Here is a 27,147-nt window from a genome sequence, read left to right as displayed (position 1 = left end):
ATTTCTCCATGCCTTAGTTTTCCTCATTTGTAAAATGACCATAACTTCACAGATTTGTTAGGAGGACTGCAATTATAAGAGTGTCTGAGTTATGGTAAAAGCTTTGTGTGTAACTACAAATTAAAAAAAAAAAATCTAGTAGTGGGCCTTCCCTGGTGGTCCAGTGGTTAAGACTCCACACTTCCACTGCCGGGGGCACGGGTTTGATCCCTGGTTGGGGAACTAAGATCCTGCATGCCGTGCGGCATGGCCAAAAAAAGAAATAAATTTTTTAAAAATGGTTTTTTAAAAAACCTACAGAGCTGTTAATTAAAAAAAAAAAATCTAGTACTGACAGAGAACTGATGGAATCCATTGGCAGGATCTACAGATTGGATGTAGACGATGACAGAGAAAGAGAGTCAGGGATAAAAACACAGGTTTCCAGGGCTTCCCTGGTGGCGCAGTGTTTGGGGGTCCGCCTGCCGATGCAGGGGACGCGGGTTCGTGCCCTGGTCCAGGAAGATCCCACATGCCGCAGAGCGGCTGGGCTCGTGGGCCATAGCCGCTGGGCCTGCGCGTCCGGAGCCTGTGCTCCGCCTGTGCTCCGCGACGGGGGAGGCCGCAGTGGTGAGAGGCCCGCGTACCGCAAAACAACAACAACAACAAAAAAACCCCACAGGTTTCCAGCTTTGGGTAGCTGGATGGATGGTGGTGTCAAGATAGGAAAGTAGCTGGGGGAACTGACACTGGAGGCTGGAAGGATGCTAATCCTTTTGTTAAAACTGTCACATGTGGTAATTTAGGAGGCAGGAAATGTACCAAGTTTGAAGCCCTAGCTGAAGAGCTTGGAAAGCAGAATCTTAGTACCATGATTACTAATTGCTTGTATTTATCAAGGTAAAAAACAAAAAACAAAAAACCAGGGATGGGGCCATGGGTCATGGAAAGCGATGAATTGGGGAGTCTCTCCCAATCAGTCTTACAAAGAACACTCCCCTCTCAGAGTAGGGGGCCTTCAAATGTTCTCCCTAATGACATTTCATAACTGTCATTTCATAAAAGACCAATGACTTGATTCTTCCCTTTCTGAATGGAAGTGTTTCCTGCAGTTTTCCTGTCCCTATTTCACCACTGTATATTGGCTGTGTGGGCAGATAACCACATATCACAGAATTTTAGTTCAATACCTGATCAGCTGGAACTTTTAGGTTGTCTCCCATGGTAGATATATTTTGTTGAGGGCAAGAGAGTAAAATTAAATATTTAATAATTCAAAGGGTGGCCTGTGATAGTCATTGGAGCTATTCACAAATATTCTCTTTCCTGGGCAAAAGGTAGGATTGTGGTTTTCTGCCCAGATGCAGCTGGGCATGGCCTTGTGATTTGCTAGGTCCAATGAAATGTAAACAGAAGTCTCATGTGTCAATTTCAGGTGACAGTTTTAAAAGTGCCCCTTTCATTACACTATTTTCTTGGCTCTGTCACATGGCTGGCAATGTTCCAGTGATGGCTCTGTCAGCCTAGGTCAATCATTGATGGGTATTTAACAAATAAGAGATAAGTCTTTAAGCCAATAAAATTTGGGGGGTTTTAGGCAACACAACCAGCCTATCCAGGTAAGAGAAACAGGGGAAAATTGCCAGTTATGTCTCCTGTACTTTTTTCTCCAGCTTGAAGTGTTTCCATGCCCACTAAACTACCCTTAATCTCCCTACTGGGTCACCATATGATCAGTGGGACTGACTTGCTGCTTCTAGTCTTGTTCTATCAACCAAAACGAGCTTTATCAACCACCCATTCCCTCAAACCCCCACCCCTCAGTGGCTTCCTGCTTGCCCTAGGGAATTGTCCAGACACTTGAACATGGCTGGAAAAGTCCATCCAGCACTGCTTGTGACCCTCACCCAGGCCCCTGCTGACCCTTTCAGATTTGTCTCACTGCGGCAGCACCCCCTCCACTCCATGGTCCAGTCGTACTCAACTGCGCCTAGTTTCTCAAACTTGCCATGTTACCTGTAATACTTTTGTCATCTTCTCAATGCTGGAATAATGTCTGCCATCTTTCAGATGTCAGCTCAGATGTCTCAAGGAAGCCTTTTCTTGAGCACCCAGACCAAGTTAGATGTGCCCCGTAACAGCCACAACTTCCAGTACAACTTTAAACAATACTGCTTTTGTTTAGGTTTTGAGCCAGATTGTAGGTTCCGTGAGGGCAGAGACAGTGTCTCTTTAGGGCACTGGATATATACATTTTTTCCCCTAAATGATCCTAGGAGGTAAAATCATCATACTTTGTTTTAATCTCTTTTTTTAAACAGTGATAGTAAGCCTCAATTTTTTTTTTTTTAACATTTTTCCTTTTGGTTGTATGATCTGTCCTTTGCCCACTTACAATCCTAATATCGATGTAAGCCAATACATGCAATTTAAAATTTTCTACTAGCCACATTAAAAAGGAAAAAGGTAGTTAATTTTAATGTATTTTATTTAACCCAATATAACCCAGTATATAAAAATATTTTAACATGTAAGCAAAATTAAATCTATTTTTTTCTTTTGTATTAGATTTTGATATTTAGTATTTTACACTAACAGTGCATCTCAACCTGGACACAAAATTTTCAAAGGCTAACATGGAATGTAGTCCTCCCAAAACAAAGTTTTAACAGAAAAATATTTAACACTGCCTCAATTTTTAAATTAAAACATAAATTCAGTTTCTTGGTTTTACTAGCCACATTTCAAGTGCTCGACAGCCACACATGGCTAGTACCTACCATACATGGATATACATGATTTCTCTAACAAAATATTTCTCCCTGTATCTTATCTTCTCACATTTTCAAATGTTTCTGAAACCTGAAAAAGGCCAATAATGACTTTAAGTTGCTTATTCTGGTCAAAAGCTGAGAATTGACTAATACAGTGACTTTTAGAGTTATCTTGTATTTAAACGAACTAAACTGCCATTTCCACCCATGATTCTACTCTACAAATTGTAATTTTCTAGACTCGGAACATCTTTGAAATGCCATATCTGTATATATGGTGGTGATGCAGGAAAGGGAATTGATGCTACCAGGAGAATCACGCCTTGAAATATGCCTGCAAATGACTGAAATCTTACCTTTAAAGAATGTTTGGGAGATCAAAATGCCAATGTTGTTGTTTTTTGTTTTGGCTGTGCCACACAGCCTGTGGGATCTTAGATCCCTGATCAGGGATCGAACCCGCACCCCCTGCGTTGGAAGCGCTGAGTCCTAACAAATGCACTGCCAGGGAAGTCCCCCAGTGTTGTCTTATAAGTACTCAGTTACATATATAAATATGGCAAAATGGCTGTGGTGGTTTTAAAAATATGTCCATAAACTCTCTGACACCTCCCCCCTTCAAGATGAAGCTTAGTAACTCCTCCCTTTCACTGTGGGCCTAACCCAGCAACTCACTTCTAACATAATGAAATATGGCAGCCCAAGATTAGGTTATTAAGATGTGGCTTTGGACTTCCCTGGTGGCGCAGTGGTTAGGAATCCGCCTGCCAATGCAGGGGACACGGGTTACAGCCCTGGTCCAGGAAGATCCCACATGCCATGGAGCAACTAAGCTCGTGTGCCACGACTACTGAGCCTGCACTCTAGAGCCTGCGAGCCACAACTACTGAGTCCACGTGCCGCAACTACTGAAGCCCGTGCGCCTAGAGCCCGAGTTCCGAAACAAGAGAAGCTACTGCAATGAGAAGCCCGCGCACCACAACGGAGAAGCCCCGCTCGCCACAACTAGAGGAAGTCCACATGCAGCAACAAAGACCCAACACAGCCAAAAAAAAAAAAAAAAAGATGTGGCTTTCATCTTAGGCATGCACTCTTCCTTGGATCACTTGCTCTGGGAAAGCCAGCTGCCAAGTCATGAGCTGCCCTATGGAGACACCCACATGCCAAGGAAGGACTTCTTCATCCCCAGCACCTAGGAATCAAGGGCTTACACCCAATGGCCTGTGAGAAACTGAGGCCAGTCAATGGCCACGAGTGGGCTTGGAAGGGGATCCTTCAGCCACAAGTAAGCCTTGAGATGACGATAGCTCAGGTTGACAATCTGACTCTAACTTCAGGAGAGACCCTCAATCAGACCACTGGGCTTAGCTTCTTCCAGATTTCTGACCCACAGAAACTGTGGGATGATGTTTACTGTTTTAAGCTGCTAAATTTGGGGGCAATGTGTTATGTAGCAATGGATAATCCACACAATGGCTTATAGCTTGAAAAAGCTCCCCAGTGCCAAATGAGGCATACATCAAGTAAGAGATTTCTTTTTCCAGGTAGCCCCAAACTAACATATCCAAATACCTGTTTCTAGAGGTGATATACTTATTGAAACCATGATGCTACTGCTCAAATAATTTTTGAAATTAACCCTCAGAGTATGAATCTTATTCTTTGGAATTTTGCTTCATGGTACCAATTCAGCATTTAAAGGTATTTGTTATTTGCAATAAGTCTGGTAGTGAATAAGTATATTTTTCCTTATGGATCAAGCTTAGGACATACTTCTAGAGTAAAAGGCTTAATTTTCTGATGTAGGAAAATGCCAAGCAAAGTCCTAAGAATGTCTGAAATGACACCAGCACAATCAACTTGAGTGTATATTCCTAAAATGAATAGTTTGAAAGATGGTAGTTATTTGGATGTGTAATTTTTGGAATTCTTCCTTCCCTCCAAGGTCACTACTCTATAGTCATACCTCATAGGATGGGTAAATCAAGGCAGATTTTTTGAAAACTATAATACCCACTGGGAAATTAGTATTCTTTGTGTTATATAAAGATTTTCTTTGGAATTAACAGAAATGACCACTAGATGCCACTGCTGTTGGTGGTGGTTTTTATTTTAAGGTTAAAAAGCAGAATGCAAGAACAGCTCAGAAACAAAATCAATTTTTATGTCATAATGAACACCAGAACAGAAATTGTTGGATTATGTTAATAAAGAGCCAAAACCCAGAAGTTCACTACACAGAAGTTTATTGTGAAAGTAAATTAAACATACAAACACACAATATGGCTAATGGTGGCAAAAGCAATCTGGTAGCTTAAGGCAAGTTTTAATGAGGATGAATTTAGAAAAGATGATGCAATGATGTAATTTTGTTTAAATATAGATTATGGAAAAATATCAAATTGTACCAATAACTTAAAAAAAAGCAGTTTTCAAAGCCTGCACTTTTGGAGAAAAAGGGCTCATGATCTTAATGCCAGCATTAAGACAGATGGAAGCAGCACAATGCTAAATGACAGTATGTACAGAAGGATGGCAACATGAACATTTAGTAACATTTGATCTTAGTTACTGGTGGACTGAAAGCCCTTAGCTAGAAACAATAGAGAAAAATGTGCCATCATCATGTTATTAGAAAAGAAAAAATTTAAGTGCAGAAGTCAAAAACCAAGGAGCTCTGTGATAAAGTAACCTTAAAACAGCACTGTAAGGACCACTTAAAAGGTGATTCCCTCAGGGGAAATTAGGGCACTGAGTGTGTAAACATGTGAGCTGCACAACACCAAATACCAACCAAATTCATTCATAGTACTTAGTTACACAAGATCAGCATGGTCTTTTATGATGCATTATTGTTTATAACAATTTAAACACACTCCTTTACCATGCATGACTTCAAATATATAACAAATATTTTTATTCTGAGATACAAGATATGTTTATGAATTATAAGACCTATATACAATGAAAGTCACACCTCCCTTATCAGTCAAGTATACATATATGTTTTAAATGCAATAACCTTATTCAGACTTCAGTTCATTTTCTGAATTGACCATGTCAGTTTTTCAAACTCTTTAAAATAATGCCATTCTATTTTGATAAAATACATTTTTGCAAAAATTCAGAAATGTAGTAACATTTAATTATGACCAAAAACGACCATGAAAAATATTTGTAAGGAGGTACCACATGACTTAGCACTTTTTTCCAGTCTTGTATTAAAAAAAAAAAAAAAGTTGCAATCAATTTGATAGTGAGCCTATTTCAAAAATATTCTTATACTAATTCATCTCAAAAGGTTCTATTAATAGTCCTTTTGGAAAATACCATATATATAACCTGTGAATTTTTTTCCAGAATAATTAATGGAAGAAAATGTATCCTCTGCACAGATGTACATTTTCTCTCTAAGACTAATCTTTCATCACCTAGAATTGTTTTTACAAAAGCATGCATTATAAAATACACATAAAAGCAGCTATCTTAAACATGATTTTAATACAACATTACCTTTGTAGCTGATTCATCACTGTCTCCAGTTTAATATGCTGTTACATACATGAAGAAGCTCCAGTATCCCTTTTCTGATTGACTTTAAAAAAAAAAATCCCTGAATAAAACAGAAGCCAGCCTGTGACTTCTTTAGGCATTTCAGTAGAATATTATCATATATGGAGAATATCTCCACACAAACTCATGAATACAGAACAGAATCTAAAACAGATCTGGGGCAGACCAGAGTTAATACCAATTAAAATTTATGTTAAGGAAAGAAAAGGAACTGATTATCAACATTTAAAAGGATACTGCAACTTTAACAACTGTAAACTTTGTGTTAGAAGGTGTGGCAGACAGCTCTATGCTACTAGGTTTTTAGCTTGTAAATAATGCAAACCATCAGCAGTTTTAAAATGCCATAGACTATAAAAACACAGAAGGAAACAGGGGAAACAAAACAAAAAAACCAAGAACATTTATCTAAAATGAAGCTGTATAACCAACACATCTAAAATAAAAAAAAAAAATAGAGCAACTGATTAGGGGAAAAAACCCTCTGATAAAAATTTTAATTTCTTGACCTGTTCTAAAATGACATGAACTTTTAAATTAAAATGGTGGAAAAAAAGAGCTTTACAAGTGGATAGTTTCAACTCACTAAAATAATGTCAACAAGGTAAGCTTGCATAGAAGAAAATTTCAAATAATTACTGGCTACATGCATACAAAATTAGAAATGCAGGTATTATATCATAGTGCAAAACCATGGCAGTTGTGATGTCTTGTTACTGCCTAAGGTTGAGAAATAGACCGTAGTACCTCCAGTTATCACAGTTTCTGGTCAATTATTTCTGCCGACTAGAAATGAATATGTAAAGACGGGGCGGGGGGCACATCTTTTGTGCCACTAATTAGCGAAGTTTGAGGTCATCACCACCACCTAAACTGGATCCAGGACTAGGGTCTTGTTGTCTTCTTGCCTGCAATGACAAAATCATAATTTAGGGTTAAAACGTGTTTTGAAAATCAAAGTGCTAATAAATAAATGTTACAGTAGCACATAAGAAAAGTTTGCAACTAAAAAAATTTTCAGCCAGTATCTCCACATGTAAGAAGAAAAAGAACAATTTAGATTATGTATGAAATATTTTGTTAAAGTTTCCTTAAAATCCAAGAATAAAAAATCTCATTATATTCAAAAGAGCATTATCAAAATATGTACTGTGGATAAAAGAGCAACAAACCTACATTTATAGCTTTGTGAATAAAGGGTTTAACTTGAACACATGATCCAATCACCTTAGAAGCAAACTTTCCCATTTTCCCTTTTAATACTAGCTGACATTTTACACACTACTATATATAAAATAGATAACAAACAAGAACCTACCGTATAGCACAGGGAACTATACTCAGTATTTTGTAATAACCTATAAGGGAAAAGTATACATATCTATCTATCTATCTATCTATATCTATCTATCTATATATATATCTGAATCACTGTGCTGCACACCTGGTATTAACACATTGTAAATCAACTATACTTCTGCATGTACTTGTCCAGTTTTCCCAGCACCATTTATTGAAGAGGCTGTCTTGTCTCCATTGTATATTCTTGCCTCCTCTGTCATAGATAGGTGACCACAGGTGGGTGGGTTTACCTCTGGGCTTTCTTACCTGTACCATTGATCTATATTTCTGTTTTTGTGCCAGTACCATATATTGTCTTGATTACTGCAGCTTTGTGGTATAGTCTGAAGCCAGGGAGCCTGATTCCTCCAGCTCCATTTTTCTTTCTCAAGATTGCTTTGGCTATTTGGGGTCTTTTGTGTTTCCATATAAATTGTATAATTTTTTTGTTCTAATTCTGTGGAAAATGCCATTGGTAATTTGATAGGGATTGCACTGAACCTGTAGATTGCTTTGGGTAGTATAGTCATTTTCACAATATTGATTCTTCCAATCCAGGAGCATGGTATATTTCTCCACCTGTTTATATCATCTTTGATTTCTTCATCAGTGTTTTATAGTTTTCTGAGTACAGGTCTTTTGCCTTCTCAGGTAGGTTTATTCCTAGGTATTTTATTCTTTTCGTTGTGATGGTAAATGGGATTGTTTCCTTAATTTCTCTTTCTGATCTTATGTTATTAGTGTATAGGAATGCCAGAGATTTCTGTGCATTAATTTTGTATCCTGCAACCTTACCCAATTCATTGATTAGTTCTAGTAGTTTTCTGGTGGCATCTTTAGGATTTTCTATGTATAGTATCATGTCATTAGCAAACAGTGACAGTTTTATTTCCTCTTCTCCAATTTGTATTCCTTTTATTTCTTTTTCTTCTCTGATTGCTGTGGCTAGGACTTCCAATACTACGTTGAATAATAGTGGTGAGAGTGGATATCCTTGTCTTGTTCCTGATTTTAGAGGAAAAGCTTTCAGTTTTTCACCAGTGAGAATGATGTTTGCTGTGGGTTTGTCATCTACGGCCTGTATTATGTTGAGGTACGTTCCCTCTATGCCCACTTTCTGGAGAGTTTTTATCATAAATAGGTGTTGAATTTTGTCAAAAGCTTTTTCTGCATCTATTGAGATGATCATATGGTTTTTATTCTTCAATTTGTTAATATGGTGTATCACATTGATTGTTTTGTGTATATTGAAGAATCCTTGCATCCCTGGGATAAATCCCACTTGATCATGTTGTATGATCTTTTTAATGTGTTGTTGGATTCTGTTTGCTAGTATTTTGAGGAAATTAGAACACTCCCTAACACCATACACAAAAATAAACTCAAAATGGATTAAAGTCCTAAATGTAAGGCCAGACACTAAAACTCTTAGAGGAAAACATAGGAAAAAACATCCTTTGACATAAATCACAGCAAGATCTTTTATGACCCACTGCCTAGTGTAATGAAAATAAAAACAAAAATAAGTGAATGGGACCTAATTAAACTTAAAAGCTTTTGAACAGCAAAGGAAACCATAAACAAGACAAAAGACAATCCACAGAATGGGAGAAAATATTTGCAAATGAATCAATGAACAAAGGATTAATCTCCAAAATATATAAACAGCTCATGCATCTCAGTATCAAAAAAACAAACAACCCAATCAAAAAATGGGCAGAAGACCTAAATAGACATTTCAGCAAAGAAGACATACAGATGGCCAAGAAACAATGAAAAGATGCTCACCAGCACTAATTATTAGAGAAATGCAAATCAAAACTACAATGAGGTATCACCTCACACCAGTCAGAATGGCCATCATCAGAAAATCTACAAACAATAAATGCTAGAGAGGTTGCAGAGAAAAGGGAACCCTCTTGCACTGTTGGTGGGAATGTAAATTGATACAGCCACTGTGGAGAACAGTATGTTGGTTCCTTAAAAAGCTTAAAATAGAATTACCATATGACCCAGCAATCCCACTACTGGGCATATACCCAGAGAAAACCATAATTCAAAAAGACACATATAGGGCTTCCCTGGTGGCGCAGTGGTTAAGAATCGGCCTGCCCATGCAGGGGACATGGGTTCGAGCCCTGGTCTGGGAAGATCCCACATGCTGTGTAGCAACTAAGCCCATGCACCACAACTACTGAGCTTGTGCTCTAGAGCCCGCGGGCCACAACTACTGAGCTCGCGTGCCACAACTACTGAAGCCCGCACGCCTAGAGCCTGTGCTCTGCAACAAGAGAAGCCACCGCAATGAGAAGCCCGCATACCGCAACAAAGAGTAGCCCTTGCTCGCCACACTAGAGAAAGCCTGCGTGAGCAACCAAGACCCAACACAGCCAAAAAAAAAAAAGACACATATACCCCGATGTTCATTGCAGCACTATTTATAATAGCCAGGACATGGAAACAAACTAAATGTCCACCAACAGATGAATGGATAAAGAAGATGTGGTACATATATACAATGGAATATTACTCAGCCATAAAAAGAAATGAAATTGGGTCATTTGTAGAGATGTGGATGGACATAGGGTCTGTCATACAGAGTGAAGCAAGACAGAAAGAGAAAAACAAATATCATATATTAATGCATATATGTGGAATCTAGAAAAATGGTACAGATGAACCTATTTGCAGGGTAGGAATAGAGAGGCAGATGTAGAGAACGGACGTGTGGACACAGGGTGGGAAGGGGAGGGTGGGATGAATTGGGAGATTAGGTTTGACATAAATACACTACCAGGTGTAAAACAGATAGCTGCTGGGAACCTGCTGTATAGCACAGGGAGCTCAGCTTGGTGCTCTGTGATGGCCTAGTTGGGTGGCATGGTGGGGGGAAAGGAGGTACAGGAGGGAGGGGATGTGTGTATGCACATGGTTGATTCACTTTGCTGTGCAGCAGAAATTAATGCAACGTTGTAAAGCAATTATACTCCAATAAAAAAAAATTATTGTGAGACAACCAGAAAAAAAAAGTTAACAAAGGAATTCCAATACCAGATTAGGAAACTGATAGTTACCAAATGTTATTTTTTCTAATAAACAAGTTGTATTTTATATTAAGACATTTAAAAAATAAATTTAACACCAATAATAGCAAAAAAAATCAACTATACTTCAATAAAATATATATAAATGAATAAATAAAAATTAAAAAAATAGCTGACATTTATTGTGCACCAACTATATGCTGGGCACTGTTCTAAGCAATTTCCATGGACGAACCAATTTAATCCCTGCCAACTACCTATAACATAGGTGCTATTGTTTATCCATTTTACAGATAAAGAAACTGAGTCACACAGAAGTATATGGCCTATAAATTATGTGACTGAAAAATGTAATACTAAATTTCATATCTCAATGAATTCCATCTCTGCCAACTGGATTTTAACTAGGAATCTCTATCTCAAGAAATAAAATTCAGAATTACTATGGATAAAGTATTGTCTCAAAAGCAAAAACGGAAGTATATTAGAATCTTTGGTGCACTTATATATTCAGAAGTATCTTTACAACAATACTTAACAATTAAGAGGCTTGACAATCATAAACATTGAGGATTTCAAGTTTCACTGTAGAATAAACATTTCTGTTTAAACGATGGCAAATTACTTAATAGAGAACATCTAAGAACAAACATACTGTGCATGACACTCTCTACTAATATAAAGTTTTAAAAGAACATAGTGCCCCCCTTTGATCCACACATAATATTTACTTTCAGTCTCTTTCACAAATTCCAATGCATCTTTCTTCTATAAGTGTTCTCTAGTGACTACAAATGTCAGTCAAGCACAAACATCTGTTTGTATACAGAATCTAGTTCCCTCAGCAACAGTTTTCCTATGTTAGATAAAGGCTACTCCATTTTACCAGTTATTATTTAGGGCAAAAACCCCTTAGCATCTCTCACACCCAACAGCAAATTCTGACATCTCTACATTTAAATATGTCCTGAATCTGACCACTTCTGACTGACTCTACCACTCTTACCCTAGTCCAAGCCACCATCATCTTTCATGTGGATCTTGTTTTAGCCACCTCTGTTATATGCCAGCAACTGGGACTAACTGCAATTACCTGTGCAATCCTTAGCTAAATGGAATTATGTATTATTATCACCAATTGATTGTCCATTATCTGTCAGTTTTTGGAAACAAATTTAACCAAAAATAGAAATGTTCTGATTTCAATGGTTAAGATCTAAAACAATTAGAGAAAGAGCATCCTTGACCTTCAAAGAAACAGCTTAACAAGTCACACCTGTACTGTAAAATCATGTTTAGTCAGAAGCTCCAGTTATATCATCATTTCTCAAGACGGTTAATGTTGTTTAGACAGAAATGACACAGCTTTATTAACTTGCAAACAAATCATATAAAACCCAACACTAACTTCCGTGGTCTTTCTTATAAACTGTGATATATTTCTCTAGCAAATCTTAACTATTTATTAGCAGACTGCATGCTGACTAAATTTTAGCACATTCCTTTCATTTAACTAGTCAGGTTAATGTTATGCTGCATGGGTACAGACTGAAAGAGCTATGGAATGCATATGCATTAGGAAAACAATTTATGTTCCATACAGAATCAATGTTAAATGTAATGTAAGGACTGATCAATTCTGCAAAAGTAGAGATGGTGATATAAGCATCTGGTTTCAGTCAATGAAGGTTAGAAAGGGGCTGAGCAATGAAGAAACACTGAGAAAAATCAATCCTAATTATACATTTATAAATTACTACTAACCTACCAGTAATACTTTGTGAAAAGAATATTTCAGCTTTTGTCTTGGGATAAGAGTAATATTCAAATTTTAATAATGGGATGACTCCAAATAAGTGACAAAAAAACAGTCATCAGCAGGAGTTCTCCCTACTGGTCAGGGCTGTGCAGAGGTTGCCATGGGTTTATTTGTTTAAAATATATTTTTGGTAAAAGCATGGAAAGAAAAGTTGTTTTGCTATTTACTTGTGTTTTTCATTTCTATTTACATTGTAAAGAAGGAATGAGGAAGATGTAAACGAAGACACTATGAAGGAGAATCAAAGATTAAAAAAAATAAGGGAAGTCTGAAAGAGTATGAATGAGAACAGAAGAGGGAAGAATGAGAGAGCTGGGAGACTGGGAGGAAATTTAATGCTAGAGAGGAAGATGTATGGGCTGTCATATGAAGGAGACAAATACAGAAACATTTAGGTTAATGAAATAGCTTCCACAGGACTGGAATTCAACAACTGGATACGCTGCCTTGGGAAGCAGTGCTTTCTACTGTAGCAGTTTTCTAATGGAGGTTGGATGTTTCAGAATGAATTCTATGAGTCACAAACTAGACTAGATGATGGCAAAGAAACTCTCTGAACTTGGTTATTCTAAAAACATAAAATCCATAATTTCTAGTTTCCTTCTCCCCAGTCAATCCACATAGGTCCTTGATTTTAACTTTTTATTAACAGTTATTTCAGAATAGGGTTTTAATATAAAGGAGACACCCATGAGCCTGTTCAGAATACAAATCTGTTTTTAATATTTATAAGTATTAAAATCTAGAAATTTGGGCTTCCCTGGTGGCGCAGTGGTTGGGAGTCAGCCTGCCGGTGCAGGGGGCACGGGTTCGTGCCCCGGTCCGGGAGGATCCCACATGCCGCGGAGCGGCTGGGTCGGTGGGCCATGGCCACTGGGCCTGCGCGTCCGGAGCCTGTGCTCCGCAGCAGGAGAGGCCGCAGTGGTGAGAGGCCTGCGAACTGCAAAAAAAAAAAAAAAAAAAAAAAAAAAATCTATAAATTTTACTACAGACCCCTCACTACCAGTCACTCCTATTTTCTTTCTTTCAGTATACCATCACCCAGAAACATGGCAAATCCAGTTTCTAGATGGCAGTCATAGGATGTGTTCAAAATGAAGAGACAAAGAATATTCACTGAATACTGGAGCTTTCCCTACTGGTCTGGGCTGTGCAGAAGTAGCCAAGAGCAGGGCTACCCAAATGAAAATGAATAAAACCTGGTTGATTTCCATTCTTTTATTATCAAGATCATCAAACTGCAGAAAACTCTTCATGAGAAAATGCCCTAATAACTAAAAATAGATCCAATTTATTGAGTGTATACTATATCCAGATAATGTGCAAATCACTTTATGTTTGACACTTGGCTAAAAGTCAGAACATGGCATGACAGAATTTTAGAGCAGCACAGTACTTTATAGAGATCTAGTTCAACTCTCACATTACAGATGATAGGCCCGAGACCAAGAATGTTAAATGATTCCTCCAAGGTGTCAGAGTTAGGTGGTGGCAGTGAGAACACAAACTCACAACTCTAAAAAGACGAACCTTTAACTTCCAATTAGCATTAATGTCAGCCTCCTAATCACTGATATTTCTCCTGACTGCTAAGGCTGGAAGAGACACAAAGTAGAAATTTTAAGTCCTAATATGAGAGAAAGGAATGCAATTTCTCCAAACTCATTAAAAATGTAAAAACAAGGTAAGCAGACAATCATAAACACCTGTCAGATAAGTAGACTGCAAGAGCTCGTCTAACAGGCACATCAAAAAATACAGTTCGGGGGCTTCCCTGGTGGCGCAGTGGTTGGGAGTCCGCCTGCCGATGCAGGGGACGCGGGTTTGTGCCCCGGTCCGGAGAATCCTACGTGCCGCGGAGCGGCTGGGCCCATGGGCCATGGCCGCTGGGCCTGCACGTCCGGAGCCTATGCTCCGCAGCGGGAGAGGCCCGCGTACCGCAGGGAAAAAAAAAAAAATACAGTTCTTACAAAGTATACAACTTCAGGAAAACTTTAAATATAAGGTGGCATTTTAAAATAAAAGAGATAGTGGAAATAACTGACATCTCCCGGCTTGGATTAGGGTGGCTCTACCAAGTTAGCAATGTGAGCTTATACAAGCCTCTTATCCTCTTCCAGCCTCAGTTCCTCAAAATTGAGATACATCTTATAAGAGCATTTAAGAATCAAGTGTAAAACAAATATTGCAGCATATACTGCCTGGCACATAGTAAGCATTCATGCTGTTGCTATCACAACAAAGCTGCTCCTAACTTCCCAATTTATCTGTATGAACTTCTCAAATGTTAAAAAAATCTGCATCCTGCAGATAAGAGTAACTTTTACAGGCTAAAATAAAGTTAAAACAAAATAAATTTTAATAAAACCTACATCTCTTATGATAGAGACCAAACCAAGACCCTGTTTTTCTCTTAGTATGGGAGCAGCAGAGCTAGAATCCTTGTCCTCGTTAATCCTCTTCCAATTCTCATTCTTTTTTGTTTTGTTTTGTTTTAAAATTTTATATTTTAATAGGATTTTCTTTTTTATAAATTTATTTATTTATTTATTTTTAGCTGAGTTGGGTCTTCATTGCTCCGCACGGGCTTTCTCTAGTTGTGGAGAGCAGGGGCTACTCTTCGTTGGGGTGCGTGGGCTTCTCATTGTGGTGGCTTCTCTTGTTGCAGAGCAAGGGCTCTAGGTGCACAGGCTTCAGTAGTTGTGGCATGTGGGCTCAAGAGTTATAGCACACGGGCTTAGCTGCTCCGCGGCATGTGGGATCTTCCCAGACCAGGGCTCGAACCCATGTCCCCTGCATTGGCAGGAGGATTCTTAACCACTGCACCACCAGGGAAGCCCTCTCATTCTTTTTTTTTTTTCGATTCTCATTCTTAGTCTGAGTTCATATTCTCGGTTCACTTTCATCTACTGCCTATACCTAAAACACACCTCAGGAAGGCCCAGAAGAGACAGACATTTATGTTCATTTGTCCTTACATAAAAATAAGTGTTGGTAGAGTTAAGTGATATGAAAACTGAAGTCTGTGGGAATTTAAATAAATAGAGGCTGTGATTCTTTTTCTTGGACCACACAGAATCGAAGGCTCCAAAAACATACAAAACACAAATATAAAAACCACAGTCTTTCGCTTGTTTTTATTTCCAAATAGTCTCCACATAAAATTCTCATATGATTTACTGAACTTTACTTTTAAAACTGCCTATAGCAGAATAAGCAATAATTATTTACCCATTCTCTGACATTAAAGATAACAATTTATTTGCTAACGCTTTTATAACCCAATCAAATGAAAGCATTTTCTAGGTAATGACAGAGAGAAAATCTCTTTCAGCACCCTGTCACCTTGCAGCTGAATTAAGAGCCAACAGTACTGTACCACAGTTTTAGGTTAAGAGGCCAATGAAGCTGAAGGCAGTCCCTAGACACACCAAGAGTGTGTAGGAGCTGCTATAAAACAGATGACAGAGGTATCTTTCCAACTTATTTATGACAAAAGCACTCAGTCTGTACCTTATTAGCCTCAATCTTCCTTCACAAAATCCCAAAGTAAGGTACTGGAATTACAGTTATAGAGATGTGTAACCTGAAGGACTGCTATGGATAACAGGTCAACAGTTTTAAATAATGGTAAGATTCTCAGGTAAAAAGGCACTGGGCCACTTCTATGTGGCAACAGATATCAATGGGCAGGCAGGCACTTTACAGAAGAAATGTCTGTGATTTTTTTTTTTAAAGTCTACTTTTTATTAAAGTACAGAAGAGTGTACAAATCATATATATGAGTGATGAATTTTCAGGAAGTGAACACACCCATGTAACTAGCCTCCAGATCAAGAAATATAATATCACCAAATGTGGGAAGTTCCCTCTTTGTACCCCCTCCTTGTCACTACCCAACCCCAAGAGAAGCCAGAAAAGTTCAAGATCCTTTACTATTGTTAAAAAACAAAGAAAGAAAGAAACAAACACCAGGATATAAAATAGCTTGGCAACATATCTTTGACTTTCAGAGTCTACAGTTAGGATATGCCTGCCTTTATTGCCACTCCAGATATGTTGTGAGCCAAGGTGCATAGAGAGGATGAAGGAACTAGCTTCCAATGCGTTCCATTTTAAATGTCAGATACTGAGTCAGGCAGCACCCTGGGAGGTAGGGTGTTAGCTCCATTTTACAGATGAGGGTCAAGAGGATAAGCAACTTTCCCAATGTCACATGGCAACAAGTAGAGCTAGGACTCAAAACCAGGGCAATTTATTAGCAGCCTCATCCTCATCTACTACCTCAAAGGTTCTCAAGTTACATTCTGCCAGTTACTGGGTTCCCTGGACACATTCCAGGGACTCTAGAGGGGGACCAGAATAATCCCTACCCCTGCTTCACCCAGAGCAGCGCCCCTTTAAGCTATTTTATACATTAAGGTTCTGTATAAATTTCAAACGAAGACAGGATTTCACATTTTTAAAAACTGCCTATACGTCAGAGAAAACAGATAGCAAGTTCTAGAATCTTCTGTTTTCATCACTCTGTGTTAACACTAGCAACAATTTTTCTCTTCTTGATAGGTAACAGATGCACATGATACAAAATTCAAAAGGTATAAAAGATAAACAATGAAAAGTAATCACTCAAGGAGTTTTAGAACTGATTTCAGGTTAAAAGACACTGGGGAAAACCAAAACCACTTGGAGTTCTGCTTCCCACTGTGAGTAACCTTAATCAGATACACATATTAAATGTTCATGAGCACCACTGTTACACAAGTTTAGCATGTCAGGGCTAGAGGCCTCAGAGGTTATCCAAACAGGGGTAGGACATCCGTAAGCCTCTGTGCTGCCAGGATCTTAAGCCTCCAAGGACCACTTACTGGGTTACTGCCACCCAAGAGTTACCACTGCTCCTTGGCCCTTGTCTAGTCAGTCATCAGGACCACCCAGTAGAACCATTATTATTCTTTTCTTCCTCAGTTTTTTCTTTTCCAGGCAAAATGGTTACTAACTTCTTCTGGTTCTGGCAGATTTTATTTTTCAACTTAATCATCTTTATGGGTGATGTGGAAATTCTTTTCCCAGTGCTGGGCTGTATTTGTGGAGAACTTCTGCTTAGGAAGATGGTTTAAGTCTTCACCCTCCCTTTCATTAACCAACTATTTGAAAAGACATCAAGTCAATTAATTTTCTCAGAGTCTCAGTTTCTTCAAATGTAATAAGAATTTTACCCAGGTGAGTGTAAGAAAACCATTTTTTATAAAATTGTTATTTTTAAAAAACAAAATTAAAAACAAACAAATAAAAACAATGTTCAATTATATTTTGTAAGACCCCCTTATAGATGTTTGAATTACACGGGGAAAAAATGCAACATTTTCCCCCAATGTTCTCCTTTTAGGAAAAAGGAGGTAAACTACAAGAAATAAGCTGACATTAGGAATCTGTCATGATTTTTTTTTTTAAAGAGAAGCAAAATACACATGCACAAAGTGCCAAAAGACATGCATACCCAAAACTCCCCTAAGAGACTGCCAGTGCAAGCTCTGGGGTCAGATTCCAGCCCAATTTTCCAGATAACAGTTCTCTATGAGAACTTTTAAAATTACTGCCATAAGGGACTATGGATCTTAAATCATTGATGAAAATCTAACCATTTTCTCTATGCTCTAGATCATAATGCAGGAAAAGTGCCCTGAAACACTTTAGAGAACTAAAACAATGTTCTTGTTAGCCAGATAATTCAATTAACTTGAACCAGCACTGTGGTAGAGCTTTTAGTGTTAAAGTACTTTAGAGCTATTATTTACTGAAGGCATACACATATCAAGCACCATACTAAGTGCCGTATAAGCACTTTCCCATTTAATTCTCACAACAATTTCTATGAGAAAACGCACTTAAGAGAGGTTAGCAATTAATGCACCAGGAGTCTCAACTACGCCTGACTACAAAGCCCATGTGCTCAATCACTGACACAAAACTCACTAGAAACAATCTATCTGAGCAACAAATTATCTGACACCTTTATCAACAGACTATATTTTTGTTCATACACAAATACAAACATATGCACATATAAACTCACACACCAAATGTTTTTCTTCAAGTAACATTATTTATAATAATCAAATTAACATTTTAGAGAAGACAATTCTTAGCCTCAACTAATCTATAATTTTATTTAAAGCAAATCATATAAAAAAAACTCCTAATTGTTCCATTGTCAAATAGTTATTCTTCAAATATAATGTAGCTGAACAGCACTTTTTATAAAACAATTCTTATATTCATTTAAAGTCATGTTAGCTTGCTTTAGAAAGATTGACCAATCATGTTCTCTGACGTGACAAGATCTCTTTTTCCTTCACTTCTTTGCATACACTGTTCCTTCTGTCCAGAATGCTTTCCCCAGCTTGTGTAGCTGGCAAACTCACATTCTTCCTTCAAATCCCTGCAAGTATATTCTCCTGTGAATCCCCCAGGCAGAGGCAGATGTAAGTGCTCCTTCCTCTGCACTGCCACTGTTCCCCTTTAAGTACAGGTGCTGCTAAAGCAGACTGCAATTATCTGTTTATACATCTATTTTCCCTCAAGACTAATAGATGTTCAAGGACAGAAACCATGCATTTTCATCTATGTATTTCCCGGTCCCTAATGCAGAATCTAGCACAACACAGTTGGAGTTCATTACTTAATAAATTACCTAGTTAATATAAACCAACAAATTGTAAACATTTAAAAATCTTTCCAGAGACCATTAACATGTATTATTCTACTTTAACGTACAGGCTCTAGTTTTCAGACAGGCAGAGTAGGAGCTATTTTTTGAAGCTCTCCATTTGACAACTAAATGCAATGTACAAAACACTGTGGTGGGTAATGTGGAGGTCAAAAAATCAGGGGCCCCACTTCACTGGTGATCACACTACGGTAGAGTACAGACAACTTTATAATTGTTTTAACATCCTGTTCAATAAGAACAATGATAGAAATGAGAAGTGCTCTGGAAACGACAAAGTAGAAGGGCTAATTATGATTAAGAAGATTGGAGGGCTTCCCTGGTGGCACAGTGGTTGAGAGTCCGCCTGCCGATGCAGGGGACATGGGTTCGTGCCCTGGTCTGGGAAGATCCCACATGCCGCGGAGCGGCTGGGCCAGTGAGACATGCCTGCTGAACCTGCGTGTCCAGAGCCTGTGCTCCGCAATGGGAGAGGCCACAACAGTGAGAGGCCTGCGAACCGCGAAAAAAAAAAAAAATATATATATATATATATAAAAATATATATGAAATAATACCAATAATATCAGCTGACACCTAGTCAGTGCCACATTCTCTAAAAGTGCTTTCACATGTATTTACTCATTTAATCCTTACAATGACCCTATGAGATAGGCACAATTAGCCCTATTTTATAGATGAGGAAACTCAGGCACAGAAAGGTGAAATAATTTGTCAGAGGTGATAAAGTGCCAGAGCCAGATTCAGATCTTGCCATCTGGCTCTAGAGTCCGGGCTCTTAACCACTGTCTTTGTGCGCGCGCACACACACACACACACACACACACACACACTTTTATATTAATTTAAATAGTGTATGTATAATCTAGTGAATGAAAAAACAACATTTTCTCTACTATGTAACAATGACTTAAAAATTTTTTTTAATGTGGAAAAACTACCGACATAAAAATTACCATCTTAACCACCTTTAAGTGTACAGTTCAGTAGTGTTAAGTAAGCACATTCACACTGTTGTGCAACCTATCTCCAGAACTCTTTTTAATGCCTGGAAATTATTCTATTTCGTTGATAGTCATATAAAATTTAAACACTGGACAAGACTAAATTTGAGTGTTTAAGACTGAAGTAGACATGGATAATAAAACTATAAAAAGACACAAGGAAGGGATTACTATAAAAACTGAGAAAATTATTACTTTTGAAGGGAGGGAAAAGGTCATAATTAGATGTACACATGGAGGGGGCTACTGGGGTAACTGTCACATTTTTATTTATTTATTTTTACCTGGATGGTTATAAGGGTGTTATTAGCCTTCTAATAATTAAGCTACATATTTTTTGATGTAGATTTGGTGTGTACTTTACCATAAAAAGGTTAAAAGAAAAACAGTCTAGGTTAATTCATTCTTTGAGTAGTTTGAAAATAAATTTTCCTCTAGTGAAGAGACTATACACATGACTGAAAATTATGTTACAAAATCAAGACAAATATTTATAGAAAAGTGGGAAATAATGTTACTCCCAGAGAGTTTAATAATGTTCTAAAAATATGTATCCTATGATAACGTAAAGTAATTTTTACATATAATCTGAAAGATAATTAAGAAAAAAGAGGTAAGATATTTGGATCAATCAATTAATAGAAAATATACCTTATTATAGTAAATATTTTTTTTGAGGACCAATAAATGAGGAATTCATGTACAACCTTAAAATTAAGACTAACTTTCTTTATAGCAATTACATTTAATAAACACAGAGTCACAGAGTACAACTTTTAAAAAATGAAAGACATTGAACTACTAAACTATTTAAAATCATTATGCACAAACATGACAAATAGAGCCTGAGAGTTTTGGGGAAAGTACTAACCAGTTACTGCCAGCAGCTGTGAAACTCTCACCTCCATTTCCTCCCGATGAGACCTGTCTCTATCTTCAAATTCACGTGTCCTTCTCCGGGCCTCTTCAAAGGCCTGTTGTGCTAATGCATCCTCCTGCTGTCATAAGAATATACGAAATAGATATTTTAATTTTGATTTATAATAAAAAAAAATTGGGGGGTGTCTTATTTTTTGAAAGAAATGAACAGCAGAGTATTTCTCAAACATCAAAGCCATAAAAAAAGTCAGAGCAACTTCTAAAAGAAAACTTCAGTATTTTCATGTTCTATTATAACACCTTGGAAATAGTCATCGTGTTCAGTCATATTCTAACAACTGAAAATGCTCTTCCCTTTCTGTCCTTACCTCATCCTCTTCACCAAAGTAAAATCCTGATCAAGTCAATATTTAAAACATAGAAGTATAAGGAAAAAGAAATTATTAAATACTTCTACAGTGTGGGGATAAGACAGGCCAGGCGCTCTAAGAATGACACTGAAGCCAGAAATATAAAAGAGAATATTAACATAATCGACTGTACAAATGTTAGAAACTTCTAGACAACAAAAAGAAAATTCCAAGGAATATTATCAACAAAAATTTATTTGTAACATATAACATATCTATGCTAATCCTTTCCCAACTAATGGATAAAGATCTGAAGGAAACCCAGATACTTCAAACTTCTTGTGTCTAAAAGGTAACCAATTTAAACTTTCCCTTTACACTTCTTTAGTCTGGATGGTGGCACTACTCACTCATTTTGGTCAAGAACCAGAGCTGCCTTTGACACTTCACTCTCCCCATCTCCATAGAGCCAATCAACCACCAAATCCTATCCATCTGACCTCCTATTTTTTGAATCTTTAGGCTCCTTTTCATTCCTACATTTTCCTAGTTCAGGATCCTAAGATCTTTCACCCAAATTACTGCAAAGTCTCTTCCTGTTTCCATTCTGTCATCCCCCAATCCAAAACACAGCCATCAGAGCGTGCCTTCTAAAGCACAATCTGACCACAATACTCCCCAACTTAAGGCTCCCTCATTGTCTACAGCACAGGATGCTCAAGTGTGTGATTTGCAGTCACGCACTTCTCAACACTAGGATTTTCAATGGCACACTTGAAGAAACTAAAATATCAAAAACAATGCCAAAAAAGTCAATATTCACTGTCCTAGTTTCATTACAGCAAGGGGTGGCCAGGTAACTATGTTCTAGCCAATGATATAGAAGTGTAAGTCAATGAATGGGCCTTCTGAGAAAGTCATTTAAGAGACATGTCACCTTTCCTTCTTCCTGGGAACCGATGCAATGACCAGCGATACAGCAACCATCTTGCAAACATAATACTGGGGATGTTGCCACACACTGAGCATAGTACAGCAGGAAAATGAAAAGAGCCACAGCCCCTGATAATATAATTGCCTGAACTGCATACTGTTGATATCTTATTCTGTGTGATAAATCCTTTATTTGGCTCTGTTAGTAGGGTTGTTTGATACTTGCAATTTTCACTGACACAAGGTCTACAACTTAAACAAAAGTGAAAGGTGTGATCAAGTCTCCATTCTTATGTTGCATTTACTAGCTCTGTGACCCAGGGCAAGGTATTTCATTTTCTAAGCCTCAGTAAACTCACATGTAAAATGCACGTAGTAGTAATACTTACGTCTCAAGATTAAATGAGATAACGTATAAAAATGCTTAAGTGCACTACCTGACAACATTCAATAAATGCTATTATTTTATAAGCATTTGTGAACATGTAAAATTTACACGTGACTAAACATTACTATAAATAGCAACTGTATTCTCAAAATGTACTACATAAGCCAGAGGCACCTGCAAAAGAACACTGTTCCCAAATGCCAAGGACTTTCTCTTATTTGATTAGATATCAACCAGGACAGGTCTGCTGTTAACAGGATATCCCTTCTGTCCTGTGCATTCATTCACTTTTTCATTTATTCCACAAATATTCCGTGAGTCTTTATTACGCCCAAGTCACTGTGCTGGGTGCCATGCATACAATGTGTGGGAGCAAATGGTGCTTTTCCTTATAGTTTCTGGTCTAGAGGGGCAGGTGGACAATGAACAAATAATTACAAAAATCAATATATAATTATCAGTGTGACTTAGTAAAGGATTACAAGATGAAATGAGAGCATATAACACAAGATGTAATCTAACTCCCTAAGGAAGTTATTAGCCACTCATGTGTATCTAGCAATGATCATAGATTTTTACCTTATTAAAATTTAAAAAAGTATTATTACTAATATTTGAAGTAAAATAAGCTAAGAGAGATTTGGTAGCTCTCTATTTTCTAATTCCAGCTTCTATCTTGGTCTTTTCTAGTAAGATGTGAAATGTATGTGCAATGAACAGAGTCTGCACTTTAAATGGTTAAATCTGAAAGATGATCAGTGATCCAGTGTTATCCTGATCCTTTCCTGTTGCGAACTTAAGTAACACCTCCCTTTCAAGGACAGCATAAAGGGTACTTACTGATAAAACTATACACTCACCCATAAAGTGTGTGCTCAAATGGATAGGGACAAATAACCCTATCCAGACTCAGGTGGTGGGAGGCTTTCAGCACTCCAGTCCCCACCAGCTACTTGTTATACTAGCCTGTTACTCCACGGTCTATACCACAGTCTGCACAAAGTAGTCAGGTGGGGTCATCATAAAAGGTGGCTGGGTGTTTGTGAAACCCATGTGGTAAATAAAGACCTAGCAGTGCTCTCATAGAGCATATATATACACTATTCTTAACCATTCTTGCTACACTGATTTTGTCTTTATTGTATTGCTAAATTTACAATTTTATTTATTTTACAGTTTGGTAATACTTACCTTTCTGTGCAATGAATTTAAAAAATAGAAGTATATATTTAATGAAAAATTAAGAATCAAATTCGTTTTCAAGAAAGCTGATGATGAATGCATAATTTGTACAAAATAACGACATTTCCTATTCTCTGTGGGGACCAAAATGATATCACTGATCACATGAAAACCAAAAGAAATAAATCTGCTGAAGAAGCATCAACATATACTTCAAAGGCGACAATTTAACACGTGCAGCTGCAAACGGTACATTTAACACCATTCTGTAAAACATAACTTTTTATTTACATCAAACGACTCTTCTAAATTTTCACTCACATTCTCATCAACATACAAAAAGCAAAGCTGTTCATATGTTGGCTTTGCTGACAGAAAAACCCTGCAAAAAGCTAAAGGATACCAATTTTACATCAGTGTCATTAGGTACTTCAAATAGAAAATCTGTTCAACCCAATACGGTTCAATTTTTCTCATCATATTATAGAATCAAAATAGAACTTTTGGAAGGTCATTATATTGAAGGTGAAACATATTTTTGTGACTGCTAATTTAAAAAGTACAAAAATGAAGATAAAGTTATTGGTTCTTAAACTGATAATACAAATACAAATGTTGGTGGAGCAAACATTTAAACACCGTATAAGAAATAACATTCTCAGTGAATTTTTAAAACTATGAAATAGAAATTTACTAGTAATTAGTTGTGGTACACATGAAATTCATAATTGTTATCCAAACAATTCTTATCCAAAGTACTGAGGTATTCTACCAATCATTTAGACATCAGAGTTGCATAAATTACAAATATATTTATGTATCCATAGTTAAAGTGACTGAACTATAAAATTTCTGTGACAAAGCTGATGCTGAATACAAATAAATTCACATGACATTATACAGGCACTTTGGATTTTAGAAATTTGAGCCTTTGAAGAACTTCTGTGAAATCAACCTAGTTCCTAAAATGGCATTGATCTTTTTTTTTTTTGTAAATGAGTCCTCAGTTATATTTTGTTCAAAATTAGTTGGAAATCTCTGATTAAAGTATTCAATGGTGAAGCATCAAAATTTTCAGTTTTTCAAGCTTTTAGAGAATTGCAATTATTGAAAATCAAACATATAAAGACAACACTGAAATTTATCCTACAAATTACAGAAAATAAAGAAATGAAAGTATAATCAGCAAACATGATTCAATTTTGAGTTTATACAATTATACTCAGAAATATCTTCATTTGTGGGAAACTCTTAAAACATTTTATTGAACTATTTACACATACAAAAAAGTACACATATTTTAAGGCTGTGTTGTCCAATACTGTAGCCACTAGCCACGCGTGACTACTGCATACTTGAAATGTTGCTAATTTGAGTCTGTAAGTGGAAAATACACACTGGATTTCAAATACTTGTTACCAAAACAGGTAAATATCCCAATAAATATTTATATTGATTTTATGTTCAAATGATAATATTTTGGATATACTGGGATAAATAAAATATAAAAATTAATAATTTTCAAACCTTTTTAAATGTGGCTTTTAAAAAATTTTAATTTACATAATGTGGCTCACATTTGAATTTTACTGGACAGCACTGTCCTAAAAGATAGCTTGATGAATCTTCAGAAACTGAACTTTCCATGTAATTAAAAGCCATATGAAGAGACAGAACAGCACCAGCATCTCAGAGGTCGTCTTCTCCTCCATTCCAGGAACTACCCTCCTCTCCCAAGGATAAACCACTATCCTTCCTTTTAACAACACGTATTATTAGTTTTACCTATTTTTGTACTTTTATATAAATGTATTCATATAGCATGTGCTTTTCTCATACACTCAATGTATTTGTGAAATTCACCCATATTGGTATGCTAGTTGTAGTTTTTCATTTTCATTGTATTTCTCTGTATGAACATGCAATTTATCCATCTGACTGTTAGTGGGCATTTGGGCAGTTTATAGTTTCTGGCTATTAATCAATAATGCCTCTACAATGTCCTAGTACTTATCTTTTGATGAATATATGTATTCATTCCCATTGCATACCATGCCTCAGGACAGAACTGCTGGATCATAGGTATACACATGTGCAGTTTTAGTATTTATTGCCAAATGTTGTGTCAACTTTATGTAATCAAACACCACACCAACTGTTGTTCCGCATCCTTGCCAACGTTTGTCAAAGGTACTCTGAACAAAGGCAAAAAGACAATACCTGTGAAAATATTTCAGTTGAAATACTTATACAATTTAATTTTAAAAAATGTAATTGTGACTATCCTCTGTTTATCTCTTAGCCTACCAGGTACCTGAGCATCTGTTGGAGAGTTTTGTTCTCACATGGCAGAGAGAGAGATTGAGCAAGCTTAGCTCCCTTGTGCATGTCTTATCAGGACACTAATCCTATCATATCAGGGCCCTACTCTTAGGACTCATTTAACCTTAACAGACCCCATAAAGGTCCTATCTCCAAATACAGTCATATTGGAAGTTGGGGGTTCAAAATATGAATTTTGGGGGAACACAAACATGCCGTCCACAATAGCTGGTAAGTGGTGGGGCCAGGAATCACAATTACATGACCATGAAGCGCCTACTCCTAACTTCTATACTTCATTGCCTCTTTACATTTACTATCTTCCAGAAGACTGGGGGATGGGGAAAGCTCCAGAGAAGTGCTGACTGTTGACTGAATGGTTGGTATCCCCTGCTTTAAAATTTTTATATTATGTAAGACCTATTATTATATTAGTTTACTATGACAACAGATGGTACTTACTTTATAGTGATAAAGCCCTATTTGTGGACCAGGGCAACAAAGCAGAGAAATTTTCAGTATGGAAAATACTGTGGGCTAAACTTTAAATTTTTACCTATCACTTTAATAAAATATTTCAGTTTTAGAAGTCAACTCAATCTGAAATTCACCCTTACATAAATTCAATCTGCTGTATCACTTCTTACAGAAACAGCCTTCTAAACTGCCAATTATTTACTATTTTTCTGAAGGAATTAGGTATTCCTTATCCCTGTGGAAATCAAGGTAGCAGAGATTCTTTCTTAAGAATTTTAACTTTGAACCTGAATTTTTTACTAGGAAGGTTTAATTTTTTGATCTCTTAAGAAGAAAATTCCTACATTTCTAT

General features: G+C 37.0%; 1 protein-coding gene across 2 annotated transcripts in view; it reads right to left on the bottom strand.

Annotated features, from left to right (window-relative positions):
• Positions 1-4,875: 4,875 nt before the first annotated feature.
• Positions 4,876-27,147, bottom strand: part of CBFB (core-binding factor subunit beta) — a 60,132-nt gene continuing 37,860 nt past the window's right edge. Inside the window, exons 5-6 of one of the 2 annotated variants that reach the window (XM_082676706.1) lie at positions 21,136-21,262; positions 4,876-7,234 (exon numbers count right to left, since the gene is read on the bottom strand). In XM_082676706.1, coding sequence (XP_082532832.1) covers positions 7,212-7,234; positions 21,136-21,262 — 150 coding nt within the window. In that variant the 3' untranslated portion in view covers positions 4,876-7,211. The remainder of the gene's footprint in view (positions 7,235-21,135; positions 21,263-27,147) is intronic. The other variant, XM_082676705.1, reaches the window with a different exon arrangement.

This window comes from Grampus griseus (assembly GCF_964374135.1).
Source record: "Grampus griseus genome assembly, chromosome: 19".
Classification (NCBI taxonomy): Eukaryota; Metazoa; Chordata; class Mammalia; order Artiodactyla; family Delphinidae; genus Grampus; species Grampus griseus.
The sequence above is the reverse complement of the archived record's forward strand: the minus strand, read 5'-3'. Positions and strand labels throughout refer to the sequence as shown.